The sequence below is a fragment of the Miscanthus floridulus genome, chromosome 17, assembly GCF_019320115.1.
Source record: "Miscanthus floridulus cultivar M001 chromosome 17, ASM1932011v1, whole genome shotgun sequence".
NCBI lineage: Eukaryota > Viridiplantae > Streptophyta > Magnoliopsida > Poales > Poaceae > Miscanthus > Miscanthus floridulus.
In genome coordinates this window covers 64,293,849-64,316,306 of record NC_089596.1, presented here as the reverse complement: position 1 = coordinate 64,316,306, position 22,458 = coordinate 64,293,849, and the positions used below count along the sequence as shown (strand labels likewise).

The 22,458-nt window shown below is 42.8% G+C and overlaps 1 protein-coding gene across 1 annotated transcript; it reads right to left on the bottom strand.

Annotated features, from left to right (window-relative positions):
• Positions 1-16,846: 16,846 nt before the first annotated feature.
• On the bottom strand, positions 16,847-21,316 carry LOC136516414 (peroxisomal adenine nucleotide carrier 1-like). Its single transcript, XM_066509802.1, has 5 exons — positions 20,889-21,316; positions 19,266-19,497; positions 19,025-19,171; positions 17,582-17,748; positions 16,847-17,471 (listed from the first exon to the last, which is right to left on the bottom strand). Exons 1-5 carry the CDS (start codon positions 21,053-21,055, stop codon positions 17,174-17,176), a joined length of 1,011 nt encoding a protein of 336 aa, XP_066365899.1. The 5' UTR covers positions 21,056-21,316; the 3' UTR covers positions 16,847-17,173.
• Positions 21,317-22,458: the final 1,142 nt, after the last annotated feature.

The following is a 22,458-nucleotide window of genomic DNA, read 5'->3' as shown; positions in this document are numbered from 1 at the left end:
TTGTATGTTGCAATTATTGCATCTGAATGTTTCAAAAGTAGCTAGAGTGTTGTACATAGGATGCACAAGGGAAGCGGCTGGCAGTGCCGCGATGTCCGGAGCGGCATGGGCCCGTTGATGGGGCGCTCGCTCGTGAGCCCGACATGCTAGGGTGCTCGCTCGCTCGCTGTGCGGGCCCCATCTAGACGCTAGTACCCCGGATGGAACATTCGGGCACTAGCAAGTTCATATCAGAAGAGGAAATATTCTTGTCATGTTTGTCTTGTCAAACTACGCACCTCAAAGTTTTATTTTCCTTTGCCTTTTCTGGTGAAATACTCGGTTAGATTATGTTTGTTGCAAGGGCGAGGTGTCTTACCTAAACGGTCAAGATTGTTAGCCTGGGCAATCGGTTTTAACCAACTATTTGGTTTGGTTTCGTCGGTTTCTACAAACTTTGGTTTTTTGGATCCAACCGATCGGTTTGTCTCAGAAGAAGGAACCGACGAGTTCGGTGTCTGGTTTCTTGGTTCTGTTTTTGGTTTGAACCAAGCAAACCGATCGACACAGAGAAGAGAGAGAGAGGGAGAAATAGAACTGCGCAACGAGGCCTGAGCAGCTGCGCTGCATCACCAGTCCGCCACCACCGAATGGACGCCGCTCCCACCAGCCGCCCCAACCCCATCCCTACAGCGCGCGGACACGCTCCCGCCGACCACTGCCAAAGAGCCTCCTATAGGCCACCCTATAGCCACACCAGCAGGCCGCCTCCTCTTGCTCGCTACCGCTTGCCCACGCTCGTTGCTCGCAGTCACGTCGCTTGCTCGCACAGTCGTGCCATCGCACTACACAGTCACGTACTCCCTCTCTTCACCGCACGCTGGATTGGATAGGGTTTTAGTGTGTGTTGGGCTGATCGGCTAAGGCAGTGGGGGCTTTGGGCCTATTTGGTAGAGCTCCATCTGATTCTGATTCTTTAAGGAAGTTGATTCTCTGAGAGAAGTGATTCTATGGCTGAAAGTGATTCTCTTTGATTCTTTAGCATAAACTCTTGAAATCATGATGGAGAATCACTTCATGGATTCAGAAGAAGCTACTTTTTTCAGCTCTCATCCTCCTAGTTCATTTCAGATAATCACTTCACAGAATCAGCAGAGAATCACTTCTCTCTGAAAAACTGTTTGGCAGAGCTCATGCTGGATTCAGTAGAGAATCAGCTCTCAGAGCTCTGCCAAACGTGGCCTTACGTGTGCGCATTGGTCATGGGCCATTGGGCTGCTACTATCTGGAGAAGAGGGATACGGCTATGCTTTGCTCTTGAGGATCGGTTCCTTCGGGTGTTCGGTTCTTAGGACCCTAAAATCGAAGCCGAGAACCATAGCTGAACTTCCCAAGTATAAAAACCGAAACCGAACCGAAGAACAGAAAAAACGACACTTCGGTTTGGTTCGGTTCGGTTCGTTTCGAGTTTCGGTTTTCGGGTTAAATGTGCCTAGTCTGACAAAATTGTACAGCTGGACTATACCAAGTGTATAATCTTTCAAACTTGAAAATGCAGAAGTACCATTATGAAGATGGTCATCAGTAGTTTGTAGAAGATGAGCTTTTATTATGCTCGGGTTCAACCATTCAGCATGTGGTCCAATCAGGTAATATGATAACCAAGCTATCCCAGTCCATGTTGTTCATCTTTAACATCAAAATATGCTGCAATTTTGTGCAAGACTGGAACTGGGCCACTTATATGGTAACCAATGCTTCAGTCATGTTTAGGTGAAGATCATCTTTTGCCGAACATCATTATTGCACTAGTTTTGGAGTTGGAAAAAGGTACAAAGAAAATGTTGAATTTTCTTCCTTCGTGTGTACGGAGTATTATGTATTTGGGAGTTCTGCTGGGGAAAATTCAAGTGAAATGAGCTTAAGTTTTTTCTTTATACACAAAACCTTAAGGTGCGTTTGTTAGGGATTCAGATTCTCATATAAACGTTTGGGATGATCCAAATTGTCTCAAAAATGTTTCAGATGATGATTCAGAATCACTTCATCAAATTGTTTGGCTGGTAGGCTAGATTCTGGTTCAAAACTGTTTTTCATTATAATTATATAAATGAACATATTTTCAAAAAAAATCAAAACTTTTTTATGGGAGAAGAACAACTTAAATACAACCTATTTAAACTTATTTCAATTAAAAAGAATTAACTAAAAATTATAGTTGCTAATACAATAAGGGGGCAACAATTAGAATCATGCGAAACCAACTAACAACCATTTGCTAGGCATAAAACTAGAAATGTTTGTAGTGATTCTCGAGTGAAACATTTTTCACCTGACCTATTTGGCAATGATTCTACCAATTCTCTCAAGAATTAGAAATGTTTTTGGTTGCCAAAGGGACCTTGTAGTTTCCTAACTGAGTCGCTTGTACAAAATGCAGGTCGATGACTAGATGAATTGATCGCAGAGGCATGCATTACAATTTATAGCGAGATAGAGACTACTATATGAAACAACTACAAATATTGATGAACTTGTGGTGTGTTTTACAAGCCCAAAAGAGTTTATGCGCTTTGCATATGCAGGGCTTCTCATTCTATTCTGGGGACATCTGCAGGACTGTTGTCAGGTAGAGTAATTGTTTAAGTTCTAACTTGAGTCATACTCTTCGCCAAAAATAGTATGTGTTTTTTGTTCTTCATGGAAAACAAAGTTATTTCTTATCTTATGTCCTAAATATAAGAAACCTTCTAGTGTTCTAAATCAAATCATCCTAAGTTTAACCATGTTTGTAGAAAAGATTATTAACATAAACGATGTTGTAAGGGACCATGACGCCTAAGAGTGGGGTGGGTTGTTAATTAGGCAACTTAAAATTCTACTTCTCACTAAGTCCTCTAATTCCACCTAGTCAAAACATATACAAGAAAGTAATCTATCTAAATGTGCATCTAACTAAGGCCTCTAATTCCACCTAGTCAAAACCTATACAAGAAAGTAATCTATCTAAATGTGCAACTACGGTTTTGCTAGGTGTATTGCTATCTCTACGGCAAAAGCGTTATGCAACCTAGGTTTCAATCCTATCAACTAGCCTATCAACTAAGCTAGGGAAGTAAAGCACACAATCAAGGTAGCAATGTAAATGCGGAAGGTAAAGATGAGGTAGAGATGCAAACTCCCGTCGATGACTCCGGCATTTTTATCGAGGTATCGAGAAGCGCTCAAGCTTCCCCCTAGTCCTTGTTAGAGCCCTCGCAAGGAATCCCTCGCAAGGGCCAAGCTCCTGGCCGGGTAACTCCGTGGATAGCCCCAGGCCTTCCCCACATGCAAGTGGGTCTCTGGTCTGCCTTTCGACAAGCCTCTCCCGGACCGCTTTCTGTTGTTTTCACTATCAAGCTTCCAGTCGAACCACCGTGGGCCTTGTTCCCTTTGGTATACGGTGGCAGCCACACCACAAGCACGGTTGGTGTGGTCTCGCAAGACTACAAGCCCCGTCGAGTACAAGCACGATGCGCACAAGCACCTTTGGATGAGAGGTATGCAAACCTCACTGGCAACTAGACCTAAGCCTAGATCAAGCACATATGAGCGTGGTCTAACTAACCTAAGCACTTCGCAAAGCACCTACGTTAATCACCAAGTGATCTTTAAGCTCTATGCATGTAGAGAGCACAAATGAGGTGTAGCAACACCTTCCTAACTTCCCTCAGCTCCCACACTACTCAAATGGCCGGTTTGAGTCATATATATAGGCCACAAGTGGAGATATAGCCGTTGGGGCTGAGCTCCACTTTTCTGCGTGGGCACCGGACATGGCGGTGCCAGGCACCGAACAGGGTGGTGCCAGCCACGTCAGCTAGCCATTGGTCACTGACAACCGATCATTGTTGTACTGTTCACTGAGGCGGTGCACCGCCACCCTAAGGGCGGTGACTGGGGCGGTGCCCGAGTCCCCCTTCGCTGCTCTCTAGAATTTTAGGGTGGTGGCACCGCCACCCCATGGTGGTGACTAGGGCGGTGCACACGGTGTTGTCCGATGCCCCCCTCTTCTTCTAGCTGCAATAGCCCTTCTCTAGTGGCACTGCCACCCCTAGGGCGGTGGCACCGCCTGTAACATCCTAGATGTTAAAAGCAGTTAAAATCTTGACCATAAGCATCATCAAGCATAATCACCAAGTATCATGGCATACATGTACCATATATTTCAAATATAGCATTCATATGTTTCATATGTTGCATATGTGGTGTTTCTTTTGTTACATAAAATGATGTTAATAATAAGTGATTAAGGTTCTTTGTGAATTTATATATGAGAATTTGCTTAAGCAAGTAAAAATTCGTTAAAATAAAGTTTGTACTACAAGTGAGTGTTTTCTTATAGAATCAACATGTGACTATGTTTCTAAGTTAAACATGTGTGAATCTGAGCTCAAGGATTGGATCCTATAACTAATTCTCCTACTTAGTTATTTTTGCCTAAGTGTTTGGTATTAGTTATAAGATTCAATGTTTGGGATTTTATTAAATGAATTTTCAAAAATAAAATGTGTCCAACCTTTGATCCATTGTATAGTGCTGTGTTTGAGCTATGTGTACCATGTAATTGGTTGATATGTTAGATTATTGATTGCTCTTAATTAAATTCCCAAGGTTGCTAACAAAACTATTTTGAAAAACCCTATCTAAAAGCAGCCTTTCAGTTTCAAAGAGTCCATCTTCAGCTTTCAAAATCTTCAAAACCAAGGATCCTTTGGTGTTGGGTCTTTAAGCAAAGCTGTAGAGCAAGGATGGTTGAAACAATTTTGTTAATGAAGATCTTTGGACTTCTGTTCAAAATTGTGAGAACGAGGGAGGAGAAGATCGGGGTTTCAGTCGGTTTCTATTGGTCGGCAAGCAGCTGCCACACACCTATGTGCTCGCCGCCGACCCCACCGCCTCCGTGACCGCTTCCCAGCACGCGGACACGCACCTGCTTTGCGGTGGCGAGCGAACCAGCTGTTGTCGCCCTCTCACATGTCACCCTTGCCGATAAGAGCCGAGGTCGCCAATGCTCTTCTCTCTTCTCCCTCTTCCTCGCCATCGACCGCCTCTGCTCGTCGGCCAAATTGGCCGTAGTCGTAGCCCCTCTGCCCAATTCCTCATACCTACAGCTCTGTTCCATCCTCGCGCATCTACCGAGCCCGCTCGTATTGTCTCTACCCACTGAAGTCGGCTGTTGGCCATCATCTCCCTCGCGATCGTCCAGAGCACCGCCGCGTAGCCCTCCGCCATGGCCAGGCCACACTGGAGCACCCTCCACCCTCCCGTTTGCTATTTTAGCTTTGTCTTGACTCCTTGATGCTCACCAGCTTCTCGTTTTTACCTCTACCGTACAGGTTTCGCCGGAACGCCGCCATGTCTGGCTATGTGCGCCGCCGCACACGCCATGACCGGCGGTAGCTCTCTCCGTTGCATTACCAGCTACTCGTTTAGGGCTTGGGGGTGGTACGCAAGAGAGAGAGAGAGAGAGAGAGAGAGAGAGGAGCAAGCCGGGGTAGTCCACGCCGCCGGGGACCTCGGCGGCGACGAGTACCCATCGGTGCGCCCGCGATCAACGTCGGAGTGGATCGGGTTTGACCTAGTCCCGCGCGTTAGTGAGGGGGTAGGAGAGGGGTGAGTAAGAAAAGATTTTTGCGCAGAAAATGAATTTATCTTTTTAAGAAATGATTAAATGATGCTGATTTTGTTTAATTCATAACTAATTCCTTGCATGTGATAAAAATATGAAATTTTTGTGTAAGTTTATATTTGTATGTTGTACCTAGAAAAATATGAAATGATGAAAATCAATAGTTTTTCCATGCTTAAAAATTACCTATTTTAATTAATAAATGTACATTCCATGATTTTTATAGGCTAAAATATTATGCTTTAATCATGAAACTTTGTGTGTATGCTTTACATGCTTAGACCTGTCTTCACAAAAAAATTGGTACTCTTTTGATAATTCTAAATTGGTTAATTAATTTAGGTATGTTTAAATATCTTTTATGGATTAATTAAAAGAACAAATAATTTGTATAAATCCCTAAATGACATTGCTGTGATTTTGGACTTGATTGTGGACCTTGGAACACTAAACCCCTGCTATTCCTTGGCAGCTCTTTTACTTCTTTGTTATGCTCATGATTAACTTGTTAGTTAATAAATAAAATAGTTTACTCATATAACTAGTTAATAAATGCATGTGATTAGGTCATGTGATGATCCTTATTTGCCCTCAGTGGTTAAACTTGTGTAATGTTAGGTTAAATACATTGCCTTGATTGACTAGTATAATGTGATAAGTGTTGCTTTCTTAATAACCACATTATCAACTTGTTATAATAATTAATATGCCTTAATTATTAGTTCCTTTTAATGATCATGGTTTAAGATAGATGTTAATCTCTTGCTAGTTCATGCTAGTGTGGTTCCTTTCATAATAGATTACTAATTAACTTGGTAGTTAATTAACTAACATGCTTTTATGATAACAACCCTCGTTCTTTGGTGAAGGAAAGTTGTACTCAACTTTCTTAACTTTGTTTATCTTCTGTTAATGCACTTGTATGTCTCTCATCATGCATCATGGCATGTAGTCCATTATGTTAAGCAAAACATCATTTATTACATGTAGTGTACGAGAGTGAGAAGATTCGTGTTGATCAAGTTCCGGAGAAGGTCCATCCACTGTGGAGTTGGTGCCTAGTCTAACCCTTGTGATCCAGTCTGTGAAACTAACCTTCTCTGCAACGCAGGCAAGTCCCCAGTGCATACCACCCTTCTATAGCATTTACAAATCTTTATTACACTTTAAGTCTTGTGAGATATACATTAAGTAATTAGGAGTTAATCGAATACCAGTTGCTGCATGATTACCTTGATATATAGGCATCCTTAGTTATACCCTACTAGTATGGATAGGTCGATACCTCTTATGCTTAGTAATGCTTAGACTTTGATAGAAGTCGAATGATGGTTTCATCGTTCGAGAGGAACAAGTTTACCTTGCTCTTCTCAACTATGGTTATGGGTGGTGAATACCATGGTTATGATAATGTTAAATTGAGACCTGAGCGGGTGGCTTGCATCAAGAATGGAGTCTCCATGTAGTGCTTCCACCTGTGTCGATTGAGGACCGTTCATTGTAGGCTTGCTTGTTCCAAAACTTTGCAGTACTGGCCACATACTCCGGTAAGCCTAATACCTCAGGCTATTCCATTATAAGAAAGGACAACCATGCACTGGGAGTGGAGAGATGGTGAGAGTAGCGTGTACCCATCCTGTGAATCCACCAGGAGTGGCGTAGGGAGGTGGAGCACTATGCTCTTGGGTAGCGTAGGACCCGTTCTTGTTTTGGAGGATCCGCGTGAAGGTTGATATATGCAAGTCCAAGACCAGGGACCTGCATATGTCATGTGGTAAGGAAACCCCAGCTGGGCCTAATCGATTCGAATCATCATGCTTCTCGGTTATGGAGACTCGATCAACTGCCCTGCATCATAGTTAATCAATGGAAACATGGTTACTTAGGGATATAAATATGAGAAGAGATGAGATGCTTAATGAAGTGATTGATTTAGACTAGGTGCAAATTGGATACTGATAATGACCTAATACTCAGCTAAAACATTGAAAGTAACGATCCACTTGTAGTAAGCTTTTCTGTAAAAGTTACTTCTTGCTTCTACTTTACCTTTAAGCCAGCATACCCTTGGAGTATTTTCTTTTGGTCAGGTAAGACTTATTGAGTACCCTCAAGTACTCTAGGGTTTGTTAACCCCTATTGTAGGATCTGACTTGTGCTGCTAATCGAGGTCATGTTGGTGGGCTCGACATGATCTGGTTGTCTCTTCTACCTTAGATGTTTCACCTAAGTTGCTTCCGCAGTTCTACTCATCATTTGGAACTTAGTTAATGATTCTACTTGAACATGTTTAGTAAACTAGTGTTATAATTCTTTCGCACTCTGATGTAAGTTATTTTTGTATTAAATGTTATAATGTTGTGGCTGCTCCATGTTGATCCTAGTATGAGTTGTAAAATATGGATGATTCGGGGTTCCCCGAGGACACCCGACAAACTACTTGAGTTATCTAGGCTCTCATGTGCAGCCGTCAAAGGTCTTAAGGACAATGATAGGTGCATGTGGGTCATATAATTTGGGTGGTTCTGCCACACCGCCACTCCTAGTGTGGTTCCCACTCAGCCACCATCCGCTTCTGTTTCTTCGCGTGGCTTTGTTTGGGCCTCAAAATCTTGACGTCTTGGACTCCTTGCTTCACTTCTAGGCTATCAATAACTCCTCCAATGTCTTCTTTTGAGTGTTGATCATTTTCCTCATGTTCCAAAGTTGATCCAAGTCTGCGTTGCATCCTATTGAACTATAAAATAAACACTAGCAAACATATTAGTCCAATTTGGTTGTGTTGATCATCAAACACCAAAATCCAAAGTAAATGGGCCTAGGGTCCATTTTCCTTACAATCCCCCCTTTTTGGTGATTGATGACAACACGACCAAAGCAACCAAATAATAATAGATGCAAAAATTTAAAAACTATGTACTTGCTAGGATGCAATGCAAAGGTAAGATCATATGATGCAAAAAGATATTACTTGTGAAAAACTTTAGAAACTTATCTTGCCCTTACAAATGTCCCCAAATGGCATTATGGACTTAAGCCTCCCCCTAACTCCATAATCCACTATTGTTCCTTTCTTGGACCATTACCACTTGTAAATTATTATGGTCGTGCTTGCTTTTGGTCCTACAAATTCTCCCCCTTTGGAATCAAACACCGAAAAGGAAGGCATTAGTAGCACAAGTGAGGGTCAAACTTTGTGATCCTTTGTATGTGGAGTGGAATAGATCACAAAATTTGACTCTGACATTACATAGACTAAGCTCCCCATAAATATATGCATACATATAATGGAGGAGTAGTATATGCATAATTAGCAAATTAATGCTCAAGGGAGTTTAATCTATATAATGCATGGAGAAAGCATATAAATACCAAAGTGAAATCAACATGATGATATCGGTTTAGAAATACCACATGTGGAAATCAATTTGATTTATACCACTTGCAATAGGTGGTAGATATTTGAAGTATGATGCTTAACTCCAGGGACTCCATTTTCCTTGCAATGAGACTACTACACACATGATAAGCTTAAAATAGTGTTAGTCTTAAAGCATCCAACTTATAGAGTAACCTCCCCCTAAATTTGTGCATACAAGCATGAAATACTTGTAGGAGACATGCACATTGATTTTAGAATAAAAAATACCACTTGAAAGATGACATCACATGCATGTAATAATCATTTTCAAAAGTGATATTCGGGAGAAATTATCTACAATTTAGACTTTGGCACATATTAGATAAACAATTGTAAAACAAGCTATGCGCCGTGCTCCTAAGCAATTTAAACTATGTAGGTTTGCTCCAAGGGTAAGAGTGATACCGAGCAAGCCTACCATAAGATATACCTAGTGTATGCAAGACAAAAGATTAAACATGCAAATGCAAACCTAGGCATGAAAAGAAACTAGATGCTAATTGAGATTGTAAGAAATTAAATCTAGTTACCTAGCATGGGAAGGGGAATTTAGGTCCATAGTATTCACTAACCCACTTGGCAATTACATGATCCGATATGATGCACCCCATAAAATGCACCCAACTTTGCCAAATCTCCAAATTCCTCGAAGTCCATCGGACTTCTCACTTCCCCTTCGGGATCCAAACCTTCTTGGTGCTCTTAATGTTGGAAATGATCTCCTTTGGCACCCAAATGCACGTGGCCCCATTGTTGGCTTGCTTGTTCACCTTGATGGCCACCACCTTGTCATTTTTCTTCTTCTTCAAGAGATAAGGTGTGGAGGCCTTCTTGTCCAACTTGTTGGTGTAGGTGTTGGAGAGCTTGCTTGTTTAATTTTTGTTTTTCTCTTTCTTCTTAGCTCCTCCCCCATTCTTCACCTTGCACTCATAGGACTTGTGGCCTTCTTTGTGGCATACGTAGCAAACCATGGGTTGTCCTTCATCAAGCTTCTTCACTCCCTTGATGGTGTTATCTTGATGGGGGTTTGCTCCATCTTGCCTTGCACTTGAGTCAAGTCCTTGGTGAGGCGAGCCACTTATTGCTTGAGTTGCTCATTCTCAATTGCGACCCCTTGTGTGCATGTTTCTACAACAACTTTCTCAACACAAACTTGGTTGCACAAGGGTGAGTCTAAACATAAATCATTGCAAGAAGTAGAGGCATCCTTTTTAGGCATGTCAAAGATTGAACTTTTCTTTTTAGGTGCCTCGGTGGGGGTTGTACCGACGGCTTCAAGATTAGCAACTTTATTAGTTAGCTCATCACAATGTTTGCACATGGTTTCTATTTTAGCAAGCAAAATTTTATAGGCATCTTGTGAACTAGCTAACTTTTCTTTTAATTTTTCATTTTTCTTTACAAGTCGCTCATCATTGATTATGTATGCATTTGTTGTTGCACTAGCCTCAAGTTGTTCAATTTTAGTTGATAGCTCCATATTAAGATTGGCAAATGTTTCATATTGTTCAAGCAAAGTAGCATAAGCTTGTTTTGAGCTATCTAGTTTTACTTTCAATTTTTCAAGCTTCTTTTGTTGACTAGTGCAAACATTAGCGAAGTTAATATTTTCTTGCACAATTTCATCATAAGAAGGTAGCTCATCATCACTATCACTGTCATTGTTACTATCACTAGGGATAGGCTTTTTGTTACCTCATGCCATAAGGCACACACGTGAAGTGCTTGATGATGAGTGCTTGTGCCCACGCCTCTTGTGGTGGTCTTCTTCTTCTTCACTTGAAGAATTATCCCATGACCTTATTGATGTGAGGGCTTTGTCCTTACATGCCTTAATCTTTGTCTTGGGTGTGGGCTTGTTTGGACAAACTTCCACAAAGTTCCCCAACTCACCGCATCCATAGCATCCTTTCTTCCTTTGCTTATTTTTTTGATTGGTGAAAATGAAATCTTGAATTTAGATGGACGCACCCTTGACATTGAGCCTTTAGATCATCTTCTCCACCTTGTTGATAAGTTTGATTGATTCTTCATCAAGGTCGAAGGAGGAAGATTGATCATCATCACTTGATTATCATCATCATCATTCTTCTTCTTCTTCACTTGAGGAGCTTGAGCTGGTCTCAACTTTCTTGCCCTTCATCTTCTTGTGCTCACTACAAGCAAGAGCTTTGCCTTTGCTTGATGAAGAGGCTTCTTCTTGACCCATCTTACGTGACATCTCAAATGCCACTATCTTGCCAATGACTATGACTGGGGTCATGGTGCTCAAGTCCTCCATGTTGTGAAGGATGGTGATGATGCTTGCATATTTCTTTTGTGGTAGCATGGAGATGATCTTCCTCATGATGTCCTGCATCACCTAGCTTTGTTAATCCTATAGAATTGAGCTCATTGATAATTAGATTCAAACGAGAGTACATATCAAACGAGAATACATCAAACGAGAATACATCATCATTAATTTCAAAAGAATCATAACTTTGTTGAGCTAGGCAATGTTTTTGTTCATGGACATTACTTGTGCTATCATGGAGCTCTTGTAATTTTAACCAAATTTCATGTGCCATATTTAAAGTGAACACTTGGTTAAACACATCCATGCTAAAAGATTCAAATAAGCAATTTTTAGCTCTAGCATTAAAATGAATTTCTTTTTCTTCACTCTTTGTGGGTTTATCGAGATTCTTAATGGGTTTCATCCTGTCACGAGTGACTCTCTAAACACCCAAATCTACCGCCTCAAGGTGACAATCCATTCTAGCTTTATAGTAGGGGAACTTAGTGCCGTTAAAGTACAGAGGCCTAGAGGTATCCATCTCAACCACTCTAAATAGTGTAAGCTCAACTGGCTGTGAAGTCAAAGGTCCAAATTGAGCCAACTGGCTCTGATACCACTTGTAAGGGACCATGATGCCTAAGAGGGGGGGATGAATTAGGCAACTTAAAATTCTACTTCTAGCTAAGGTCTCTAATTCCACCTAGTTAAAACTTATGCAAGAAAGTAATCTATCTAAATGTGCAACTACGGTTTTGCTAGGTGTGTTGTTATCTCTACCGCAAAAGCAGTTATGCAACCTAGGTTCTAATCCTATCAACTAAGCTAGGGAAGTAAAGCATACAATCAAGGTAGCAATGTAAATGCGGAAGGTAAAGATGAGGTAGAGATGTAAACTCCCGTCGACGACTCTGGTATTTTTACCAAGGTATCGAGAAGTGCTCAAGCTTCCCCCTAGTCCTCATTGGAGCCCCTCGCAAGGAAATCCCTTACAAGGGCCAAGATACCAGGGCGGGTAACTCCGTGGATAGCCTCAGGTCTTTTCCATGCGCAAGTGGGTCTCTAATGTGCCTTCCAGCAAGCCTCTCCTGGACCGCTCCCTGCCGTCTTCACTATCAAGCTTCTGGCCAAACCACCGCAGGCCTTATTCCCTTTGGTACACGATGGCGGCCACACCACAAGCATGGTTGGTGTGGTCTTGTAAGACTATAAGCCCCGTCAAGTACAAGCACGATGCTCGCAAGCACCTTTGGATGAGAGGTATGCAAACCTCACTAGCAACTAGACCTAAGCCTAGAGCAAGCACATATGAGTATGGTCTAACTAACCTAAGCACTTCACAAAGCACCTACGCTAATCACCAAGTGATCTTTAAGCTCTATGCTTGTGGAGAGCACAAATGAGGTGTAGCAACACCTTCCTATCTTCCCTCAGCTCCCACACTACTCAAATGGCCGATTGGAGTCATATATATAGGCCACAAGTGAAGATATAGCCATTGGGGTCGAGCTCTACTTTTCTACATGGGCACCAGACAGGGCAGTGCCAGCCACGGTAGCCATTGGTCACTTCGACTGTTGGGGTACTGTTCATCAGGGCGGTGCACCGCCACCCTGAAGGCGGTGACCAGGGCGGTGCCCGAGTCCTTCGCTGCTCTCTGGAATTTTAGGGCGGTGGCACTGCCACCCCCTATTCTGGTGCATCGCCACCCCATGGCAGGTGACCAGGGCGGTGCACATGGTGCTGTCTAGTGCCCCCCCTCTTCTTCCAGCTACAACAGCCCTTCTCTGGTGGCACCGCCACCCCTAGGACGGTGCCCACTCAGCCACGGCCCGCTTCCGTTTCTTTGCGTGACTTTGTTCGGGCTTCGAAATCTTAGCGTCTTGGACTCCTTGCTTCACTTCTAGGCTGTCAATACCTCCTCCAATGTCTTCTTTTGAGTGTTGATCATTTTCCTCATGTTCCATAGTTGATCCAAGTCCGCGTTGCATCCTATTGAACTATAAAATAAACACTAGCAAACATATTAGTCCAATTTAGTTGTGTTGATCATCAAACACCAAAATCCAAAGTAAATGGTCCTAGGGTCCATTTTCCTTACACATGTCAAAGAGGTGAATTATGAAAATATATCTCATAATGTACTAATTGAGTTTGTCTAATATCGTGAATTTTATTATTCTTTTCTTAAAACTTGGACAAACTTAGAATGGTTTGACTTAGGGCTTCAATTTTAGAATAGAGAGAGTAGCTTTAGGCCAATTTTTCTTCTCAACATGTTATGTGAGAACATGAATCTTTTTTGGTCCAAATAAAGAAGTAATCATTCATATAATTGCAGAAATATTGCCCCCAAGAAAATCAACATTAAATTGAATTTGGCATACTTGTCGTTTTCAAAGCAGTAAAACTCACACATGTACTTTGTTGGTAATTAGTATCTGTAGTGTCTCAAAACACATATCTAGTACATCCAATAGAAAATGGATTATATTGCGTGTTGGAAAGGAACATGAGACTAGTGTACTATCTGCAGTTTGTTGATGCTAAGATGCGCCAAATACCTAGCACGTGCAGCACGCAGAGGAACTCAATGCTAAGTTCTGTGTGAAGGGAACATGACGTCTAAGAGAGGATGTTGAAGTAGGCTTCTAAAAACTTCTACTATAAACTCGGTCTCTAATTTCTATTTATCAAAACCTATTCAATAATATAATCTATCTAGATGTGCAATTAAGGTTTTGCTAAACCTTAGTTTGATATAAGAGTTTGATATACTAAGCTGAATAGATGTACAAAGATGAAACTCTAGAGATATGGATCAATACTTGATGGAACCATGTGCCAAAAAGACGAACGAAACCCTAAGCTATGCAAGCTTAAGGAATTAGGTTCAAACTCAAATTCAAATACCACATAGACCTCCTCCTAGGGCATTGAGTCATGAATTTGAACCAATTTAACAAGTTAATTGCACAAAAAGAATTCATAAGATGATGCCTAAGGTTTAGGGTACTGACCTTCCAATCATTAAATAGGGGTACGAAGGGGTACATTTGATCAAAGAAGCTCACCTAATCTAGGATCTTGAATTTTGCTAGAGCAGTGTTTTCCTAAAATACTAAATTATAAACAGTCGGTCACCTATCATTTAACCATTATCCAAGCTAAACGGCCAATAGATGGGATAAATGAACGATTAAACGGAGATAGCGTACGACCGTGCAGCATGTACATGGTGTTCAAACGAGCTAAACGACCGTTTAAGAAAATAGTGTGCCAGAGAGAGAGAGAGAGAGAGAGAGAGAGAGTGGACGATGGCAACGGCGAGGGCATACAAAGGTGGTAGCTACAGCACAAGCGGCTTGGGAGGTGCTTAGACGATGAGGGAGAGAGACGTGTGGCTGTTGCAAGTGAAGATACGCGAGGTAGTAATGCACTAGGCAAAGTAGTTGTTTCTTATGTTCAACTAGTTAATTTTGCAAGCATATAAAAGAATCGTTATAGCACTTCACCCTGGAGTATTCTAGCGTATCATATTTATATCCTTAGGGAAAGCGATGGCTAAGAGTTGTTTGATAAATAAGTTGTTCTTGATTATATCACAATCAATATACCAAAGTCTAGTTTGGGTAACGATACATAAAAGAGTAGTGTGATAGAAGAAGATGTAGGTAGCTTGGGAGGGCAACGACTGAGTGCTAAAGTTCCCATATGCTCCTCGACTACTATGGTTGTAGGACCAGATCACACACAAGAATACTATGGGGGCATAGACCCAACCCAGCAGCGGAAAGGGATGAGAATGGTATTGGACAGTTATTGCAAAGAGTCCTATGTTTTAGTGACTTGCTCAAACGTGGTGGATTACAAAGGTTAGACAAGGCTATCACCACCTGTTTACTACCACAATCATCTGTGGGGTAAGCCGTATCCTCATATACACGTTAGCCTAAACAGCACATTTATGCTAAAGAATACTACTCTAATCCCACATGAAGATCATACTAGAGCATTCAATACGAACAAAGAACCAGGGCGAAGGTGATTTCACCTAATTCTAGCCACACAAAGTTGTACAACTATATGGTCTATACTAAACAATCAAGATACTACAACAAAGGTAGTGGTAGTATATAACTAAGCATGCAAGTAACTAGAGAAGATACTTATATCGATAATCAAAGTCATAAAAAGAGAATACACAAGAGCTATACCAAACTTCCAAAAACTACTTTGGGAATCCGAGACTAGCTTGACTTCACTTGCTCTAACTCCCATACTAACTAGCCTAGTAACCAAAGACTAAAGAGATCAAATGAAGAGCTTCTTCTGAATGTGTGTCAAGAGAGTGGATCCTTCTAAGGTAATAGGCTCTAGGTAGCATGAGGTACGTATAGCCAACGTTTGGAGTCCGTGTGGGGTTGGGTGACCTGTAGAGGATCGACTGACCTTTAGATTCACCGACTTTGCACATGCATGGCTGAAATGCATTCCTAGCATCGGTTGGAAGGTACCTGAGGAAGTTGAGGCCGTTTGGTGGGATATGGGTGGTTAGCCAACCATAGGGGGTTGGCATGACCACCTCGTGTCACCGATGCTATCCATCTTTGTTAGTGTGTTGATCCATAGCTCATGGAGCGTGTACACGGTGGGTACAATACCATTTGTCCTATCCTTTGTTCAACCATCATACAGTATTTTTATAAAACTTTACAAATAAATATTAAGTTCCTAGGATGATACTCTTAGGTCTTCCACAGCGTGGAAGTGATGCCCACCAAAATCTAGGCCCCACCTGAAAAAAAATTGGCATCACTCAAGGACGCTGCAGTGTGCACTTTGATTCTTGCAGCCTGATTTCTGGAGAAAGAGTCAGAGGTGCAGAGGCTCATGTACGGTCTCCCTCTCACATGTGCATGGCTCAATAGCGAACAAAATACTTGTTTAATGAATGGGCACCGCTGCTTCAACATGCTGTCGCTCCAGAATCTTTCATTTCAGGCATCGGTGTTGGCACCGGCTCACAGTGTGCCCAGTAGTGCCCCAAGTGAAAGAGAAAATTTTAGCATCACTCTATGAAGCACACTGCAGAAGGCCTTAAATCGCTCATTTTGTGGTGTATGATTCTTTACCAAGGCAAACTTAACAATGCCCTCTTTATCGTACTTCTAATGCATGTGGAGTTTTATGGATAGGGAAACTTTAAGGCATACTGACATTGCATATGTTGCTAAATCAAATCTCAGATCCAACAAAAAAGATGTCATACACTCAAATGGATGAACATAAGTTACCAATCATGTCTTCTCCCGTAATATAAAATGGTTCCAGCTCCTTCAAAGCTTCGTTGCTAAAACTGTTTCCTACACTGCCATTTGATACGGCTCCATGCAGGCTGAAGCCGTTCGGAAAGCCATACCGAACTGATTCATGCGTCTGAGAGTCACCATCAAATGCAATAGGGGAACGATCGACAACACATCTTACATCACACTGCGAATCAATTCATTTTCTTTTAAGAGAAGGGAATAGTAACACGTCTGCTATTTTACACATTACAGAGAACAAACGCCAAAAATACACTCCAGTTTCAGATCCGTGCAACACCTATGTCACTAGCTATCAGAGATTCAGAGAGAAAAAAGAAGGAATGAACAAACTTATTGAAGAGCCCTCTGATGCTATCGATCCCACATACACATCACTCTTTTTTTTGGTTCAGTATTTCTGCTCATTATTCCTCAGATTTATTCCTTGGCATAACCTCTTTCGAAGCACCATGTCACTATGTGTGCTAGTTTGTGTTTTGGATCTATCGTATTTATACAGTTACACTCTTGATCCTCTTCTGAGAAACGAAGAGATACCGCCGCATGGCAAGCAGTGAGACCCAAGTGAACTTCGAGATCTTCTCCTTTATCATCAGCAGCAAGGCGGAGCTCAAAACTGTTTTAAGGATCTGAGCATTCAGGCCTTTGAAGAAGCCTGGAATGCCTTCCTTGGTCCAGATAGCATGCAAGGCACCTAGCATTGTTTTTGGTGCTCTTGATTTGCTTGGCCTTTCAGATTCATTGTCATCATCTTCGTCTGGGTCTGCAGCCTGAATCATCACCTTGCACCTGTTTGACAATTTTTTGTAGTAAGAGACAAATCATTAGACAGCATTAACAAGCAGAAGCAGGTGGTGAGGCCCAGATGCACTTATGTTGTCAAGTAAAAGTTTGCAAACCTGATTAATGGATAAGTTAATACTGTAGCAATACTTTTGGAGACGGCACCAAGCAGAAAAGCTGAGAAAGCAGAAAGAGCAACTCGGGAATTATCCTCTGCTGATCCTGCATTTTTGCGTCGCTGCCTCTGAATTATCCTTTGCTTGAGCTGATCAAATACGGTGTACTGCAGAAGACAGATACGGACAATCATGAAACAATCACTTGACCCTTTCTCCTTTTATTTACTTCGTTGGCCATCATTACAATCTAATCTGACTGCTGCTACTTCTACAAATATGTCAGTAAAATACACTAAAAATCTAAATGTCTGAAAAAACTTTTCATATTAATTCTACTAGCATTATATACTGAAATGACATGCAACTCTCCTGGCCATTCCAGCAAAGAAAATAATGGTGTTGTAATCATCTGGTCTTCTCCTTTCATCAAATGACACACCTTTCTTGTGCGTTCGGAAATTGTTTTCACATGACAAATCTCGAAACTTTTTAATGTTTGTCAGCATGCATTCTTGAACCACATAACTAACATCTACAATACCAAATAAATGCACGATCGAGATATATTTCATGGTGAATTTATAAAAACTAATTTGAGGTTATAGATATTGGTGTATTTTCTATAATCTTGGGTCAAAATTAGGAAACCTTGACTTCGTACAAAACAAAAACAGCCTACACTTTGGAATGGTGGGAGTATTTCAGTTTTGTCTCCTTGTATAAGTTACAAAATATAGTTTAGAACAGACAGTTATGCTGTAAAGGTGATCTTTGATTAGACATGCACTTTTTTTTTTACTTCTCGCTTCAAATAAGTAAAGGCAAATACATGCAAAGTTGATGATACTGGAAAATGGTTTGAAGGAAGCACTGTTATAGAAGTAGAACATTTATGCACAGTTGTTTTGATGACTGAAAGGAAAGGCAACAAAAATTGCAATAATTTTGCACAACATTTTCCAGAACCAAGATCTTGGTGTACATATTTTTATTAGTGAAAAATCTTGACAGTAGAAGATGTCTAAGTGCTCCCATTACTGCTTCCTTAGCAAATTAAGTTCTGGGTTTTCCCTCTTGTAGTTCAAGAGGTTCTCCCGTTTTTCTTTATGGAATTCAGGATAGCCATATTCCTATCATCACATTTGATAATTTATGATAATATTGCAGAAGCAGAGTATATACGTGCCCGAATCAATAGTCCCAAGATTTTTTTCCCTTGCCTGTGTTTGTTTGTAATGCGAAAAAAGTCTGGTTTCAGACAATAAAACTGAGGACCTTCAGAGTCTGTTCGGAGTATAATATCCCTTCAACACAATCTTCAGTATCTATGTTTAATTGTTTAAAAACAAAAATTTGACACAATTGGACACCATAGCTCATATTATCAATTTGAAGTCCTATACAACATTCATTGTACAAGAACCTCGCCAAGTTTAATACCTGAATAGCAGGATTGCAAGTCAATATAATGGAAATGCCCAAGCCATCGAATGCTTCCATCCAAGTACCTTCTGAAAGAGTTTCCCTCAGACCTTTAGACTTTCCAAAGGCACTTGTCTGCATCCTAGAAGCTGCTGTATCTAATGGCTGGTAGGAAAGAAGCACAAATAAGATCAGGGAGCCAAGATTAATTTTCAGCAAACCCATAGCATTTTTTCAGCAAACCTATAGCATTACTTACCTGTGTCACGATAACGGTGCAAGCACCAGCAGCAGCTGCAACTAACAAGTTGGCTGTTGTTCCAATAGACTTTGCTCCACTCTTCTCCAAGTAGAGTCTTTTAAAATAGCTATACCCATAAAAATAAAAAAACGAGGAAACAAAAGACTGAATGTTCTTCGTGTTAAGGCCCTGATATAGAGACAAAAATTGCCTTTTACGAATCGCTTCCCAAAAGACATCTGAAAGGTTCCTGAAAAAACATTTGAAGCCACTTAGTTTGTGTGGAGTAACTAGACATGCACAAGATAGATGCTGGAGATGTAAGTATGTAACATACAGGAACAGCATGAACAACAAAACCCGGATGGAGGGGAAATACCAGCCTTACAGTATTGTTCGGAAGAAGAAATCTCACTCTTCAACCAACCAAGAAACCCCCCGAACCCTGACAGTGCAGACCCTATAGGGCCGCACGATAACCTAGGCCGGCAGCCACAGCCACCTGGTTCAGCGCCTACCTAACCAGGTAGGACCGCACAGCTCATACAGGCCGATTGCCACCGTTATCATAGACCAGCGCCCTGCCACTATTTATCGGTTGTCAACAAGGGAGGTTGTTAACCAGCCCTGACATTCACTCCCAGGGAGAGTCGAACCCAGGCGTCACAACCAGTAGGCTATGAACCCTTTCGCCAGCATCAACGACAGAAGGCCAAGTAAGAAATACATGAACCACAAGGAAAAAAAACGCTTGGTCATAAACTCCAAAAAATGCTCGTAAAATTGAAGTCAATTAATCTCAACATATCAAAATGTTATGGTCAAAGGATGACCGCTCTAAGACAACTGTTTCAGCTTAGCTTTTCACACCATAGTTGTCTAGGCGATTGGCCATATAATTCTTTCCCAGCTAGCTTGGTTATGATAGTTGCTGACCATATTTAGCTTTTCTCACCAAAGGTGATTAGGCGTTAAACGCAAAATTCTTTCCCTGTTAGCCTGGTTATGATAATTGCTGACCATATTGTCAATCCCTGGATCCCAGGAGAAACGAATTTATTGTGAACCCCTGTTAGCCTGGTTATGATAATCGCTGACCATATTGTCAATCCCTGGATCCCAGGAGAAACGAATTTATCGTGAACCTAATAGAGTAAGGGACTCATTCACGTGCCCATCTCACGTAAGCAATTCAGTCTATCACTAGTTCTAAAGGTTACAACGACTCCGACACAGGAAGGCTAGATAAGCACGCATGAATTGTGACCCCATGGGCAGACGGTTCGATTCGATCGCAATCGCAGAGAATTTGGGACCAACTAATGTCAAAAGTCCTGACTGAAGCAAGACTCTTTCAAGCCGTCCCAATCACTCTCATCGCGCACTGCACAGTTCAGGAAATCTCTCTTAATAATACAAAAGCCCAAATTGCAAAGCACGATCGTGAGAGGAAAAAAATATCAGGAAACCTCTATCATCCTCTGCAGAGTCAGATCCAAATCCTCACGGACCGACTCTCGAGAGAGAGAGGAAGACAGAGAGGCAGGCACCAACTTCCGACGAGCCAGGCACACAAGCCCCGTCGTACGGATCAGGCGACCAGAGAAGAGCGATAAGGAAGGGATGAATCAGCAGCAGTACCTATACTTCTGCGCGCCCTGTTGCGTCTGGAGCTCGGCCTGGAACTTGGTCTTGCAGGTGTCGAGCGGGTAGAGCACGGTGGTGCTGACGAGCGAGCCGATTGCCCCGGAGGTGGCCTCCGCCAGGCTCTCCCAGTCCACCCCGCCGCCGCCACCGTCCCCCGCCATCGCCCCTTCCTCTACCTGCCGACGAGATCCCTGGGAATCTCCTCGCTCAGTTATGTTCTCCCCTGCTGCCTATTGCCCCTTTGAGTCCAACAAACAAGTTGCGAGCGAGGTGCGTCTGCGACTCTGGTCACTCTGCGTACCCGCGAAGCGAGGGGGCAGGTGCGGGGGCCTGCGGCCTGCGAGTAATAGAAGGGCGATGGAGAAGCGGGAGACGTCACGGCAGATGGGCGACGAGTGGGATGGGGATTGGGGACGCCAGCCGCCACGCCGGGCGGGGCGGGCGTGTGTGTGTGTGTGTGTGTGTGGTGGGGGTGGGGGGGGGGGGGGGGGGGGGGGGGGGGGGGGGGGGGGGGGGGTTTGCTATGCGAACTGACTGCTGGTACACCGTGCGGCGAGATGGTTTCGAGATGCGGTGTTTGGTGCCGTCGTGCGTGCGCCGTTGCAAATTCGCCATTTGCCCATTTGCTTGTACAGGCGCGCTGAGTTGTTCGGTTGGTGTGGACTCGGTGGCAAACGCCGCGCGCACGCTGTGCTACCGGGCTGCCGCCGGCTCCACGGCCACGCACGATGGGGTGCAGCCTGCAGGTGCTGGATCAGGATCAACAACAGGCTGGGCAGCGGGGGCGGCTTTTGACGGAATGATGGGTGTTGGGTGGGTGGAGAGTGGAGACGGCGAGGACGGACTCGGAGGAGGACCGGCGCGCGCGGCAGGTCCAGGTCCGGTCGCCTCCGTGGTCAGTCGTCTGCAGGTTTCCACGCGGTGAGGCCAGGAGCGCCCGGACGAAATGGGGGCGCCAACGCCAACAACATGAACCTAGTGCCATGTGCCGGCGCAGCTTGGCACTCGTGGCCGTCGAATATGATGATCGATGGCTAGGCAATATCGGTTTCAGTGCGTTCGCGTCTCAACTCTCGAGCGTCTGTGCGCTCATCGGACTGCCGTTGCCACAGGAAAAGGAATCAGTAGTGACTGTCCATGAAGCAACAAGCAAATCATAGACACATGTTGCGGATTGATGGTACAGTGTCTATGCAATCATCACATGCATGTATAAAAGAGCTATAGTTTTTTTTCTTCCCAATTACTTGTGAATTTATACAGCAATTTTATGTATTGATCTACTGCACATGGACACATGTTGTAAATCCGTTGCAGGTGTTCACGGCTGCCCCACCATACTAGATTTTTTCCCATTGCTTACATGACGGTTGTGACTCTGATGTGACGACACTTGCGGGGCCGGCAAATTCTCAAGAATAAAGAAGTTACCTAAGACGTCTCGCTGTCGACGAGTGAAAGGTCCTAATGGCTAGAGGGGATGAATAGTCTATAAAAAAATTTTACAACAACACTAAGCAAAATAGTTAGACAAATACGAAGTGAAACGAATGTTACACTAGCC